Source organism: Erythrolamprus reginae, chromosome 5, assembly GCF_031021105.1.
Source record: "Erythrolamprus reginae isolate rEryReg1 chromosome 5, rEryReg1.hap1, whole genome shotgun sequence".
Lineage (NCBI taxonomy): Eukaryota > Metazoa > Chordata > Lepidosauria > Squamata > Dipsadidae > Erythrolamprus > Erythrolamprus reginae.
Window position 1 is genome coordinate 70,343,553 of NC_091954.1, and position 16,558 is coordinate 70,360,110.

Below are 16,558 nucleotides of genomic sequence, written 5' to 3' on the forward strand. Positions count from 1 at the left end.
AACATGTAAATAAATAAATGTGTGCTAGTTCCTGAGCACCTGAATCACAACTGGGACGCTGCAACAACTGCAACTTTCAGGACTGGTCATACGTCTTTTTTCAATTGTCATCAAACCTTGAATGGTCATTGACTGAGTGGTTAACAAATTAGGACTACATGTATTTAGCTTATTAAACATTTCAACAGAAACCAAAACATGACATTTCAAAATGAGGAATTATAGTGTGTCCGTGCATTGTGATACAATTTTACAATGTTTTGAACCTTACAAGACTGTACTTGAAATTCTACACTGTATAATAATAGATAATGTGATAATCATAAGAATTCATACTATAAATGCAAAATTAGAAATTATTGCTTGCACCAAAAAGCTTGCAATTTGGTCTCAATATTCAGTATTAGATGTGAGTAGCATTGCAAACACTTTTTTCTTTCACAGATTAGATTTTATCTGGTGATGGTTTTTTTTTTCTTTTTGATAATCCTTCTAGCAAAGGATATTTTTATATTAAAAAAGCAAGTTATAAGTGTTTGAAACCATTTCAAAGTTGCAGGCAGTTGTTCAATATAACCACAATATGATTTTTCTACAAAAGTTGCTTATTTCATCTGAAAAGCAGTAACAAAAAGTATTACAAGTAGGGAGAAGGGAACATTACAAGATTAGACATTCCTTAGATACCATTTTACATCTAAATAAATGTGTCTGTACAATGCAAAATTTGACCAGAAAATTGTGCATATAAAATAGGAAAAAACAAGACTACTACAAATATCAGATCCACAAGAGAAGAATTAAAGAAAAAAATATAGGAAATCTAAGGCTTTATTCACCTGACATCACTTTTTTTGAGGGGGGAAAATAAACTTATCAAATTTACATAATCAAAAAGATTCCACAGATTTGTATGAACAAAAAGTACATTCAGTGAACGATGACAAATTACAGCAGTCTTAATGCCCTAAAATTTTTGCAGTTTTTAATAAATTGGAGAGAAGTGTCCTTTTAGGTTGTCAGTGGAAAAAGGTGTTAAGCACCACAGAAAGTCTGGTTCATTAAAATACACATTTGCAAATATATATTTCAAAAGTTGTGGATTGCTTTGACATTTTTGCTCAGTTATGGGTTATCCGAGGTGATATTCACAATGTAATATATTTAAATAAAGAATTGTGACCTTCCCATTAGGACAAAGGCAACGTTAAAAATAAAAAGTCCATTTGACTTCTGACTGCATTAATCAGTCCAAAATATCATTAAAATCCCTGTGCAAATCTGAAAGAGGATTCTCTACTCCAACATCTTGAAATGATGGAAATGCCTGTGTATTCTCCATATTTCATCTTACCCTTTCTCTGGACTCCTGAGAAAGGTGTAGAGACGTATTGACATAGATTGGCATAGTGCGGTAGTAAAAGAAGCTTTTCACCACACTTTTAAATTCAATTTCCAAATCCTTCCGTAGATTCTTCAAGCTTTCACACGTGCAAAGAAAACCAGTTCAGCTCATTCAAATAATCCAGTTCCCATTCAATCTGCCAGAATCAATTGAATTGCAATTAATATGCATGACCCACACCTTCCATTTTACTCAGCAGTTTTGCAAATGTATTAAGAAAAACTAGTATTTGATAGAAAAATTGTCTATGAAATAGTCTCACTCGGTATGTCACAATGATCATAATTCCCCATGCAATAGCGTGTCTGTAGAAAAAACAAGAGAGAGAAATATAGGTAAACATGAAGAAGTACAAATATAAATTTGTTTGTTTGTTTGTTTGTTTGTTTGTTTGTTTGTTTGTTTGTTTGTTTACTTACTTACTTACTTACTTACTTACTTACTTACTTACTTACTTACTTACTTACTTACTTACTTACTTACTTACTTACTTACTTACTTACTTATTGGATTTGTATGCCGCCCCTCTCCGTAGACTCGGGGCGGCTAACAACAGTGATAAAAAAAATCAAATATTAAAACAACTAAAAAAACCCCTTATTATAAAACCAAACATACATACAAACATACCATGCATAAATTGTAAAGGCCTAGGGGGAAAGAGTATCTCAGTCCCCCCATGCCTGACGACAGAGGTGGGTTTTAAGGAGCTTACGAAAGGCGAGGAGGGTGGGGGCAATTCTAATCTCTGGGGGGAGTTGGTTCCAGAGGGCCGGGGCCGCCACAGAGAAGGTTCTTCCCCTGGGTCCCGCCAAACGACATTGTTTAGTTGACGGGCCCGGAGAAGGCCCACTCTGTGGGACTTAACTGGTCGCTGGGATTCGTGCAGCAGAAGGCGGTCCCGGAGATATCATATCATTTAAATGCCATTAATAGCATAGGCCTAGCAATTAATGTATTGTTATGACAAAAGGATAAAATGAATAATATTGATTCATTGCTTATTTGACCCCTATGATAATCATTAAGTGTTGAATCACACGTTTCTTGACAAGTCTATATTTTATTTTAGGTACGCTGAGAGAATATGCACCATGACAAATTCCTTGTGTGTCCAATCACACTTGGCCAATAAGAGTACCATTTCTTCTATTATATTTTTCCTATTTTTGACAGAGAGGTCTCAACTAGAAAACAAACATGGTGAAATTACACAACAGCTCTACCTACAACTGATAAAGAAACAAATGCAGAATGGTTGGTTTTCAGGGGGGGGGAAATGAAATTCATAAATGGACAATTATGCAATATATTCATGAACAATATTCATGATAGAAATTGAGACTAGGAAGTTGGTCACTAAGTGACATGTTTACAATGGCAATTGTTACAGTCCCGGTTGCTGTTGTTAGGCAAAGCCTGTGTTGATGCAATTTTCCAGTCAGCTGATCACCATTTGCAATCTCCTTCTAGCTTCACCATTGACTTTGCTTCTCCGAAGTTGGCAAGGAAAGTTACAAAGGATGATCGTGCCATGGTGGGATGTAGCAACATCATAATTTTGGGTTAATTGCCAAGCCCACCAACCTTGCATTCGCAGGATCACAACTATAAGGACCGCTTTCAACGCCACCATAACAGTTGCTAAATAACTGGACATTAAGCAAGGACTACCCATAAACAATATTAAGAAGAAAAGTTCAGTTTCTATACTTTTACGGGGCTCAAATTACTGGTAGTCGCTTAATGCCTACTCAAAATGTAACTCAAAAAGTTACATACGACCAGTTCTTGAAGTATGTCACTTACATTTAAATTCTCCTCTAAAAATGGAGACACAATGGTTTTAATCCCTTTCTACCTTCTTACAATCCTGTATCTCCCAACTTCTATGGGAAATACTGTAGATATTTCTTAAAACAATGAATGCCATGAAAAATAATTACCTTTCTGATTTTGGGATTTTGTTTCATTTGTCGTAAATAATACTCCCGACTCCTTCTCTTGGTGGAATTGATTATATAACTGTTTAATTTCTTGATCATAATCCTGCCATTCAGGAACAATCCTCATTGCTGCCTGCAGCTTGGGTTCTTTTGTCATTGGATTATTGCACTGCAATGTAACACATATGTCAATGGCAATGGGAACACATAAGGGAAAAATGTACTGAACACTCCCTGAGAACTTAAGATACAAGCATAGAATCATACAGATTTGGAACGGATCTTGATATCATCTGGTCCAATGACTTGCCTGGTAAAGGGCTTCTTACTGCAGTAGGTAGGTTCTGCCTAAGACCCTTTGATGAGGAAACTACCATCTCCCAAGGCAATATCTCCCCTGTTGAGCAGCTGTTGCATTTATCATTTCTCCGATGTCCAATCAGAATGTTCTTCCTTATAATTTAATGCCATTGTTTCTTGATATCTTTTGAAATAATTCTGAATAATCCTGCCCTATCTTCTACATGACAGCCCAGTTATCTAACTGAAGACAGCTATCCTGTTTCTGTAAGTCTTTTTTTTCTCTTCTAGAGCATGATTAAGAAAATCTATAAATATAGCAATAAAATAGCTATATCTTTATTATACTTTATTAACATAGCAATAGAAAATCAATATTACACTTTTTTCAGTTTGATTATTACTCCCATGGGCTGCATTTTTTTCCAGATTTGTAAAACCTTAACTTAAAAAAAAAAATGAATTCCTAATAATGTCGTCTACAACAGGATACTGTATTTTTCAGACCATAAGATTGGACTATAAGACGCAGGCTTTTGGGGAGGAAAACAAAACAAAAAAACCTGCCTCTGCCTCCCAGCAATTTGCCTCCTTGCAGCAAACAGCCTTGTCAGCTGCAGCACAGCCTGATTTAACATGAGCAGCTGATTGGCAGTTGGATTTGCCTCCTGGAATACTGCCTATCAGCTGTCCCAGGCTGCAGAGATCAACCCCACCTATCGCTGTCTCTGCATGCCCAATTTTCGGCTTCCATGTTCCGTTTTTGCCCTCCACACATCCCATTTTCGGCTTGTTCCAGGCATCAGGGATAAGTGGCGGCAATCCTGCCACCTAGAATGGGCCTAAAATGGGGTACCCAGAGGCCAAAAATGATGTTTAGCTTGGAAAAGAGAAAACTAAAGGAGATAAAAATAACTGAAAGACAGCCACATCCAACAGAAGGCAGGGCCCATTAAAACTGAGACAATGATAAAAGGCTTGAAATTAAAAGAAAGACAATTTAGGGTGAATATTAGGAGGAACATCCTTAAAGTAAGAGCTGTGAAACAGTGGTACAGTCTGCCTAAAAAACATGCTGGATTTCTTCCTACTGGAGATTTTCTAAATCGCCACTTGGCATTGCCTGGTAAACTCCTATTTACCAGATAAACTCCCCCGCCACACACAATATAATGAAGCAACTTTACCAGATCAATAGTCTTTGCTCTCTTCTTTGAAGCATCATCACACCAAGTTTCACACCAAAGCCATTCTTGTGGTAGTGATTTAATGGGGACCTGATGGATCATGTTATTGGGCAAATCCTATAAAACAGAAATTTACAGTTCACTTTCTTTGCATATTTTCTAAACAAAATCCCATGCGTTACAAGTTGCATACAAATTAAAATTAGTCCATTACAAATTGATTACAGGCATTACTAAATGTCTGCTGATCAAATTTAAAAAACAAAAACAACAAAACATAGCTTAGGGGCAAGCAATTATATTGAGGAATACACTGGAGCTGTATTTCTCACAGCATAGAATATGTAGCGTAAAACAATAAAACCTTAGGATGAGCGTGCTAGAAAAGACCAAGCATCCATGGAAAACATTTATCTTAAATTAATTTTGAGCCTACCTCATCTGCAACCATATCACTGAAGAGTTCCAGAAGTTCTTAAATTATACTTAGTTATGATACCTTGCATTTAACAGATGGCAACTATGGCTCATTTTTGTGTCTATAGAAGATTAAGGGATTATACTTTGAAAGTTCATATATTCTACAGCTCTATAAAATATTTCTCTTTTTGCAGTGAGAGGCAGGGGGTAGGATTCTAACCAAGAGAAATGGATGATTATTTTTCTCCTGTAGCCTTTGCTACAAATTACCAAAAAATGAAGCAGATTTCTTAACTGGGTTTAGGATTTCAATCCTATGGCAAAAGTCCTAATAGAACTGAAACCAGTAAGATAAAGTTGGCAGGGAAGGATAGCAAAATACTTTAGGTGTTGACTTTGTGCATTTGTGGGTGAATTTCAGTGCTGTTTTACTCAGCTGTATAGTTTTACATTAACGTGTACTTTCTTTTTCTGGATTAATAATTGCCACTATTGTATATAGATCTAAACTGCTTACAATTGGATTTCATTATGCTATTCCCCAAGTACATATTTTGAGCTATTTTTAATATTAAAATCCTTTGGCACTATTCTAATGTTGTTTTTGTACTGCACCATACATTCCAAAGGTTTTGGCTCTATTCATCCTGCCACAAGGAACAATGCTTTTGTTTAAAAACCTACTCCTAGGGAAGGGAGATTTTCTGTTCTGTCCCATCTAAATTCCAGAAAACAAGTGGCATCTGATGAATCAAGAATAAGGATGACAGCTTTACTAACCCAGATGGATTGCATTTGCTTTGGGAACAACTATATTCATATACTCAGAAGGTAGGCAGAGGGGATAGGAAGGTAATTTGTGAATGCCTCCTTTCTACTATAGCCACCTTTCCTGCAGATCTATAACCAGTACTCCAGATGCCACTAATACATATTCCTATTTGTCCACCTAGTAGTAACTGTTGTACATATTATTATTATTATTATTATTATTATTATTATTATTATTAATTAGATTTGTATGCCCCCCCTCTCCGAATACTCCTGTTCAATTGGAGGATGATGAAGAAATTGAGGACTCTGATACAGATAGTGTTTATGAATTAGTGGTGGGCCCGGGGTTACAGGTAGTAGAACAGTGGGAGGCCAGCCATAGGATGGGGCTGCGTCCAGGATCTAGTGAGGAAGAATCAGACGTTTGCTGGGTAAATCCTAAATTCAGAAGGGTCCAAAAAATGTAAAGAACAGGTGTTGGGAAGAAGATATTAAGGGGAGGAATGGGTTAAATACTGTAGTGATGTATTTGGTACGTCAGGGGGTCAGTGGGGAAGAAGGGTGGAGTTTCAACGTTGCAAAAGAGAAATATGGAGGGTTTCCGTTCCGCTCCCAAATAAGCAAAAGTATTCTATGTTGATTAACAATCAGTTCTGCTGTTTTAGAATCATACTGGGAGGACATAAATCTTGTTAACCGAAGAAGGCTAGAAGGAATGCGAGGAATGCAATTAAGAAAGATAACGGGCTAAGAGAAATGTGCTAGCATGAAATGTATTTGGATACGCAAGAGAAGAGAATAAAATGGAGTTTCTTTGTTTATGAAATGCTGCATTTAATAAGAGTTATTTGTAATTGCTAAAGTTCTATCAGAAACCAGAACAGTAACCACAATGCATAATCATGAATCTCTTCACAAAATACTATCTTCCGTAACGTCTACATTATTCCTTAATATTTGTTATTCATAACCTATCTTACATTTGTATCTCACAAGGCTTTATAGATGAATGCCCATTCTACAAATTTCTAAAGCAGTGTTTCTCAACCTTGGCCGTTTGAAGATGTGTGGACTTCAGTTCCCAGAATTCCCCATCCAGCAACGCTGGCTGGGGAATTCTGGGAATTGAAGTCCACACATCTTCAAATGGCCAAGGTTGAGAAACACTGTTCTAAAGGTTGATTTTGCACAGAACATCAATATGTCTGCAAAACTCAAATTTTGGGGATCTGGTATCTGCCACAAATGAGGGAAAATTCTCTAACAATGCAGTATTACTGTAAGATTTGCATCTTTTTTGAACAAAAGCTTAGATATATGGTTACATATTTTTGCTGATAAATGAAAGCATGTAAAATTATAGTTGTTGACTATAAAAAAATTTATCTGCCTTGGAATGGCCCCTGCATGGCGCCGAGAAGCAAAAGAGAAGCTAAGTTGCTTCCTCCCATATTTGGGGATACCAGGGTGATTTCGAGAGAAAATCAAATATAGATAGATAGATAGATAGATAGATAGATAGATAGATAGATAGATAGATAGATAGATAGATAGATAGATATAGATAGATATAGATATAGATATAGATATAGATATATATGAAAAGATATAATTACTTGATCAAGGTTGGAAAGGCTATTTGGATCCTGGCTAAGTCCTTGATATTGTCCTCTGAGTCGATCTCCAGCAGCTATCTTTCTGAACTTTTTTAGGTCTACAACATAAAGAGCACTAAGAACAGAGAAAGAACAGCCGTTAGATTCACTGAATTATGCACTAAATAAGTCAAATGCAAAATAAAATCAGATTGGAATTTATTTGTAACATTCAAAATAAATGTACTATTTATTCTCAGGCTAAATAGATCAGACATATTTGGAGTGCAAACATATCACCTAATATGATATTTTCTTCCAGCTAAGTGGCTTGCCCAGTATCCCGACTTCCAGAATCTGTAGCCATCCATCTCTCTGCGGCTTTCACAGAATGGTGTATAACCATAAGGTGCTCCATCCAAGTTGAAATCTCTTAAATCCTTTAGGTCTGTACGCACGATCTAAAGAAAAAATAGTTCCATTAAAAATGTTAGATATTCCATAAGAAAGGTGGAATTTGGATCTCAATCTATCTACTTTCCTCTTAATTAAACATGATATTCTATGGCAACATTACTTATCCATCCATTCCCAAAAGCTTTACTGCAAATATATGGACTTTTACAGAAAAGCATATGTCCAAAATACTATTATATACCCCCAACCTTGAAGCTGCCGTCAGGAGAGGAAAAAGGAGCCATTATTTCTACTTGTGTCTATATACTACAAGTAGTAAAACAAAAGCCAGCATAAACCCATAGCATGGTATATTTTTTAAAACCAATTGGTTTAATTTAATACATTTTAATTAAAAAATTATATAAGTATATTAAGAGGGCCTATAGGTTTAGATGAAACTAAACTAAGTGAAAAGCAACAGCTAGAATGAGTTCTTATCAGTTCTTACTAGAGATCACTAACATTTAAAAACGTTTGGTCTGGCAGCAACTGTTGTTTAATCTCCTATGATCATTTGAGAGCTTCCTTGCAAGTTAGTGGCTTTCAAACCACCGCTCCTTTCCATTACAGTTTCCTGTGACTATCATGCAGTAGATCAGTACAGATGAAAACAGTTGCTCATCACACCATAAACTACATGCTGATTTTTAGTATTTCTTTTCTGAGAAACAGCCGAGAATTAATAAAGGCAACCAAATTCCAAGTTTTATAGGGGGAAAATAATAAACATCCAATCAGAGGTCCACGATAACCTTCATGGAAATAGCTGGGAAATTAGTGAATATTCATTTGCTAGATATGTCAAATATTGCGCCATTCTTTTGCTAGATATGTCAAATATTGTGCAATTCCCATATCAAATATGGGAATTTGGTGTATTAATTCTGATTTTATCTCAGCACTATCACCTAAAAGATGGTGCTAATGAGAATATTATCCCAATGATCTGTTAGGATTTCCATAATTATTTATTTGTTTGTTTGTTTGTTTGTTTGTTTGTTTGTTTGTTCGTTCGTTCATTCATTCATTCATTCATTGGATTTGTATGCCGCCCCTCTCCGAAGACTCAGGGCGGCTAACAACAATAATAAGACAGCATATAATAATAATCCAATACTAAAAACAATTAAAAACCCATTATAACAAAAACCAAACAGACATACAGACATATAATGCATAAAATTGTAAAGGCCTAGGGGGAAAGAGTATCTCAGTTCCCCCATGCCTGGCGGCAGAGATGGGTTTTAAGTAACTTACGAAAGGCAAGGAGGGTGGGGGCAATTCTAATCTCTGGGGGAAGTTGGTTCCAGAGGGCCGGGGCCACCACAGAGAAGGCTCTTCCCCTGGGTCCCGCCTAATAGATACCCTCATTACCTGGGATAAATCATCCTGAATCTGGGGTCAGGTCTCATCATTTTCTTGTTATTAGGAAAGCTATATAAATCATTAACGCAGGAAGCCAACAATAATCAATCAGAAGTAGCTTAAGTTAAGCATACTGTTGGTCAGTAGATAATTTAATGCAGGATTGAGATTTTGCAGCTTTGGTCAGTCATTTGGTATCAGTCATGAAGGAGCAGGTGGCCCTATAGTGGGTCATCTTTTATTTGTGGTTCATCTTGGAGCTAGCCATAGCAACCAATACCTTAAACATCATTCAGATGATGAGCTATGCTAAAGAGGTTTTGGAAACTGAAGTTATTGTGAAAAGTGGCCACCAGACTGCCTTCTGATTTGGGCTTTTGTTTAATTACGATTCTAGATCCAATTTCACTGGCCGCCATTGTGTTTCCAAGCATGCATCCAAGAGGCTGATCTTATAAAACCTTAAACATTCTGGATTCTAGATCTCAGTTCTCATATGAGTTTGTTTCGGATACAACTGTGAATGTCCCACCATCAACAGTAGTTAACAAGGCCTTCTGGACAGGCCTTTTCTATACTAGCATTGAAACTGTGAAACAATTTATTTAAATAAATTAGAAATGCAGTTTCTTTATTTAGATTTAGCTGTGCCAATAAATCATTTTATCCTATTTAATTCTCAAGGGGTTTTACATTTACTAGCTCCCCCCCCCCCCCGATGAATATCTATGAAGTTTGCAAATTATTTTTAAAATTTAAGATACAAGTTGTAGGTGAAAAAGACAACTCAGATATTCAATTTAATTTAATTTATTTGATTTCTATGCTGCCCAATTCCACAGGACACAGGGCGGCTTTATTTTTCTTTTTAAAATAAATAACATTTGAGTCTTCAAAACCACTTACCTGGTCAGCATCCACAAAGAGGAATTTATCAACAGCGAGGGGGAAAAGCACATCCAGAAAAAGAATTTTGTAACCCCAGATAATACGTTGCTTCTCTGTTTGCTGGTGAAGCCAGCGTGGCCACTTGTACTGGACAAACTCATACTGGAAATTGTACTTTTTAGCCATGTATGGGATGAATTCCTAAAACAAAATATAAGTTACTGTCCTAACAGCTTCTAATACAAATTACCCCCCCCCAAAAAAAAACCATTAAGGATATGTTACATTATTCTTAACGAAGCCAGATATTTGGCTATGAAAAATATTCAAGGATAATGGTAAATATGCAAGGGGTAAAATCAGGAATTATTATTATTATTTATTAAATTTGTATGCCGCCCCTCTCCGTAGACTCGGGGCGGCTCACAACAATAGTAGCAAAACAATAAGTTATACAAATCTAATAATTTAAACTAAAAACCCATAATTTTAAAACATGCACACAACACACCATACAATATAGGCCTGGGGAAGTTATTTCAGTTTCTCCATGCCTGACGACAGAGGTGGGTTTTAAGAAGTTTACAAAAGGCAAGGAGGGTGGGGGCAATTCTAATCTCAGGGGGGAGCTGGTTCCAGAGGGTCGGGGCCACCACAGAGAAAGCTCTTCCCCTGGGACCTGCCAGACGACATTGTTTAGTCGACGGGACCCGGAGAAGGCCAACTCTGTGTGGGACCTAATCGGTCCCTGGGATTCGTGCGGCAGAAGGCGGTCCTGGAGATATTCTGGTCCGATGCCATGAAGGGCTTTATAGGTCAAAACCAACACTTTGAATTGTGACCGGAAATTGATCGGCCATCAATGCAGACTGCGGAGTGTTGGTGTAACATGGGCATACTTTGGGAAGCCCATGATTGCTCTCGGAATCTTCACATTTTGCCTAAGTCTCATAACTAATGAAGTTTAATTTTCCTGCATTCCTATATTTCTTATAAGCAAAGACTTTTGTGTGGAAAAATAATTGTAAGTAGATGAAATTAAGAGATATTTGTGTCTTGTCCTTTCTACTATCCAGCAAAGAGGATTTTAAACTAGCAATAAAAACAACAACCAGGAATAGAGGTTTTTAGTACGCTGGAACATATCCACAAAATATTTTTCCATCCAGCAAATATTATTCTCAAAAAGATTATTCTTAGTTATCTATGCTGCCAAAGGTATGTGTGTGCTTGAGAGAGGAGAGAGAAAGTGAGAAATTTCTGCAATTAAATATAATAGAAGTTTTTCTTCCAACTCCAACACGTTTTTCTTCCAACATATTTTCTACCTTTATCAATGTATTCCTGGCATAAGAATGTGCAATGACTCTAAAATGTAATTTATTTTCCAGTTTAAGAAAAGTGAATAATGGACTACATTTTCTTACATTATTTGATATTCTTGGGGGGGGGGGGGGGAATAGCTAGGAATATGCTTGGAGTCCTAGCAATAAATGAGCCACATCCTAAATTAAACATGTCTCCAGATTAATTGTATTCTAGCTAGCTGTATTCTTTAGCTGGATCCAAAATCTTATTCTCTCCTCTCAACCATTCTAATTGCCTATTATCAATCTGAAATGATTAAATAAGAACAAATGGGAAAGTGTGGAAAAATCAATGGATGGGGCAGTTTAGAAAAATGAGAAACAGCCATGGAAAGAAAATATGGAACATGGGTTAGTTGAAGATCTTGTGATACATGTTCTGTTGAGGCAAAAGCAGAAGCATTTTTGCTTTTTAAGCAAGTTGCTTATGGTTGAGCTCACAACTTTGCCTGAGATTGATATGGGCAGTTTTGTTTGTCCATATCATAACCCTGTTGTTGACTTGAGATGTCCTACAGTTTGTTTCCAGATGCTGGTTATTAGCCTTAAAGTCCTACCTGAAAGGGAACCAAGTTATCCAAAAAAGCACAACAAAGAATGTTCTTTTTGAGCCAGCTCAGGAAGTTCAAACTGCCCAAGGAGCTGCTGATACAGTTCTACAGAGGAATCATTGAGTCTGTCATCTGTACATCTATAACTGTCTGGTTTGGTGCTGCAACCCAACAGGACCAACACAAACTTCAGAGGACAATCAGAACTGCAGGAAAAAACAATTGCTGCCAACCTGCCTTCCATTGAGGACCTGTATACTGCACGAGTCAAAAAGAAGGCGAGGAAAATATTTACTGACCCCTCACATCCTGGACACAAACTGTTTCAACTCCCACCCTCAAAACGTTGCTTCAGAGACAAGACAACTAGACACAAGAACAGTTTTTTTCCGAACGCCATCACTCTACTAAACAAATAATTCCCTCAACACTGTCAGACTTTCTACTAAATCTGCATTTCTATTCTACTAGTTTTTCTCATCATTCCTATCACCCATTTCCTCCCATGTTGACTGTATGACTGTAACTTCTGGCTTATATCCTAAGATTTTTATTAATATTGCTTGTTCATAGCTTATTTGACCCCTATGACAATCATTAAGTGTCATATCACACGATTCTTGACAAATGTATATTTTATTTTATGTAAGCTGAGAGCATATGCACCAAGACAAATTCCTTGTGTGTCCAATCACACTTGGCCAATAAAATTCTATTCTATTCTATTCTATTAAATGCACCTTCTCAATAGTGGCTCTACTGTAAGGAATCCTCTCCCCTTCCAGATCCACCAGACTTAAAAAACTGGTTTTCCCTTCAAGTATTGGGACACTGGAGGCCAATTTTGTCTACTGAGGCTTAGGGTACCAGAATATTTTTGTGTGTGTGTAATTTTTTTACTCTATTGCTGTGAGCCACCTACGTTATGATATGGAAGATTGGCAACCATAAATTATTATTAAATAAATAAATGTAACCAAAATCCTTAAAAGTATGAAATAGAAAACTATTTTTTTTACAACAAACCTTAACTGTGGGCGATAAATAATTCTTCAGAAACCAGAACTTTACTGGAGTCTCTGTGTGTTTCAGCACAGACAGCATCATTATGCTGTTAAAGGAAATAAAAGAAATAGTATAACAAATATTATTAACAAATAAAATAAAATACAACAAATAAAATCTAGAACTAATTTAAACCTTAATGTCTCAATTTTACCCATTTTGTAACTGTAATTGCAAACTTGTGAAAAATCTGAAAAAACTGACTATCTTAGGAGAGCACTAGAAGGAGATGAAACTACTTTTGTACTTTAAAAGGTATAGTTAATTGCTTTAAGATGTTCTTGAACAAAGGACTATAAAAAATAAAAACAGACCAGATTTTAGGATTTCCCATTAGCAACACTATATCAGAAGCTGAATGAGACTATAGAAACTAGTCTATCGAAATGAAGCACTCCACAGGATTTTAAAATGATTATATATTGCATTTTAGAATTATCAGTTTTTTCTGATTGGCTAGAATAATTCTTGATAATTTAAGAACAGATATATGCTGAAAATAGATAGGGATCTTTGATAACGTTCTGCGTACTCTCTCTAACAGATTACTTAGCATTTCTGATTTCTTACTAATTAAGATACCTGAAAAAGACTTGGCGCAGATATGAAAGTAAGAAAACTTTTAAGTAATGTATTAAACATGGGTTCATATTTCTGGCTTCGTGAGCATGTAGTCAGTCCCAAACCTAGAATGTTGAATCTTTACTCACACCTTTTGGTTTCTACGACTAGGTGTTTTGGATATCTGCAAATGCACAATTGACAAATGGGGGAGGAATATTTTTTAAAAAGAGCAGCTGCTAATTTAAAACACATCATTAAAAGATTGTGATATGTTTTTTAAAAAAGAAATCTAAACTAATGCTTGCTTTATTTGAAAAATTCAAAAATATTTTTACTCTTTGAGTCAGATATCAACTGTTATAAAACTTTATTAAATTCCACTGAAGACCCATTAGAGATGAACATCAATACTTATGTATGTTGAAAATGAACAGTGGGTGTCTTGAAGCCTTTATCATCACTTAACAAAAGCGCATGAGTGAATGCAGAATTAATGCCTTAATACTCTAAAATAAATCCTCATTCAAGAGTAAGCACAAAACCAGCAAAGAGCATAAGTGTCAAGGTTCCAGGTGGCATCCAAACTAAATCACAGTCCAAGTCAAAGTACTCCTCAAAGTTCCAATTTATTGCCGGAGCTATCCTGGCACCTACACTGGGAAACCTAAATATGAGTTTCCCACCCAGTTGAAAGTTGAAAGTTCACATCCCTTGTCCCCCCACCCACAAACTTGTCACGTTGCCCACTCAGATTTATTTATTTATTAGATTTCTATGCCGCCCCTCTCCGTAGACTCGGGGCGGCTCACAGCAACAATAAAAAAATTCATGACAAATCTAATAATTTAAAAACATTTTTAAAAAACCATTATTAAAGCAGACATACACACAAACATACCATACATAAATTGTGTAGGCCCGGGGGAGATGCCTCAATTCCTCCATGCCTGACGACAGAGGTGGGTTTTAAGAAGCTTATGAAAGGCGAGGAGGGTGGGAGCAGTTCTAATCTCTGGGGGGAGCTGGTTCCAGAGAGCCGGGGCCGCCACAGGGAAGGCTCTTCCCCTGGGACCCGCCAAACGACATTGTTTAGTCGACGGGACCCGGAGAAGGCCAACTCTGTGGGACCTAATCGGTCGCTGGGATTCGTGCGGCAGAAGGCGGTCCCGGAGATATTCTGGTCCGATGCCATGAAGGGCTTTATAGGTCATAACCAACACTTTGAATTGTGACCGGAAATTGATCGGCAACCAATGCAGACTGTGGAGTGTTGGTGTAACATGGGCATACCTTGGGAAGCCCATGATTGCTCTCGCAGCTGCATTCTGCACGATCTGAAGTTTCCGAACACTTTTCAAAGGTTTGTGCCAGCATGGCAAGTCCTCCTTCCGCTTCCGCCCAGGTGGGTGGGCATAGGATGGCCTTGAACCTCTCAAAAGAATGCTTTGTGGCTGCATCTGTTTCCTCACGAAAATCACCCCTCCCAAGTTCCCATAAACACTAGGCCTTCTATAGATAATGTGGCAAGCCATTAATTTATCACCAACGTCTGCACTGGCTTAACAATAACCTTAGTACTAAGGAAACAGGAAAAGCCAATCTAGATATGGCTCATGCTAAAATAAGACCTATAAGATATTGGTGTTTCAGTTCTTAAAAGGGCGCCACAGGGAAAATGGTGAGAAGCAATTTTCCACTGCAAGTGAAACTACAAACTAGGAGTCAAAATAAAGAATAGTAGAAAATAAAGAGGTATACATGCAGATATGTAGGTTTCATTTAAATATAAGGTAAAACTTTTTGATGGTAAGATGTGTACAACATGGATACTGTACATTTTTTCCTCTGGATCTTTTTTGAAACAGGCTGTCCCTTACAATTCTACAATGGTATTCATCCATAATTATAAAATTATTCTTTTATTTATCAGAATGTGTAAAATAAACTCAAAAATCTAATAAGTAAATAAAAATATTTATTTTTTAGAATAGTAGAAAATATTCTGATAAAAAAATCCTGCAAATACCCATGTATAACCCACATTTTACAGTTTGAGTAAACTTAATTCCAGACTTACCGAAGAAATCTCTCATATAGATGCCCTGATGCCACTGAAAAGATGTTGATCACATCTTCCTTATCCTGTTTCACTTCTTCTTTCTTCTGGCCTCCTGTAAATCCCCTAAAAGAAGAAGGGGGGAAACCTTTTGCAATGCTCATTTAAAAAAAAAAGATTCTTTCATGTTAAGTCATTCTATTAACTACTAGTCATTATTGCAAACAGTGGTATAATGTCTTTAATTGAAACGTATTGATAAATAATATAGTGATTCAAAATATTCCTAAAATTATGTTGTAAAGAATTAGGTTCAGGAAATTCAAGAGGCAGTAAAGGACTTGCAAGTATCTTTACCATTTCAGGGATTCCCAAAATCCAGACTCATTTTCATTAGTACCATCACTAAGTAAATCTTCATTTAGCATATCTGGCTTTTTTTGAACCTGCAAAGACAGAATACAAAGTGCTGAGGATTGAACTGTTGGGTTCTTAGTGATCTATGAGCTTCTTTTTCTTCTTGCACAAACATCTGTTAATGAAATGTCATTAAAAAAACTAAAAGAAAATTAAACTCAGAGAACACAAAGAACCTGACAAAGAGAAAATAGTAAAT

The 16,558-nt window shown here is 36.5% G+C and overlaps 1 protein-coding gene across 1 annotated transcript in view; it reads right to left on the reverse strand.

Annotated features, from left to right (window-relative positions):
- Positions 1–813: 813 nt before the first annotated feature.
- The window catches only part of UGGT1 (UDP-glucose glycoprotein glucosyltransferase 1), a 67,064-nt gene continuing 51,319 nt past the window's right edge, over positions 814–16,558 (reverse strand). The window contains 9 exon segments of the mRNA XM_070753001.1: positions 814–1,710; positions 3,352–3,520; positions 4,839–4,955; positions 7,649–7,763; positions 7,928–8,088; positions 10,358–10,540; positions 13,284–13,368; positions 15,964–16,068; positions 16,300–16,388. Coding sequence (XP_070609102.1) covers positions 1,685–1,710; positions 3,352–3,520; positions 4,839–4,955; positions 7,649–7,763; positions 7,928–8,088; positions 10,358–10,540; positions 13,284–13,368; positions 15,964–16,068; positions 16,300–16,388 — 1,050 coding nt within the window. The 3' untranslated portion in view covers positions 814–1,684.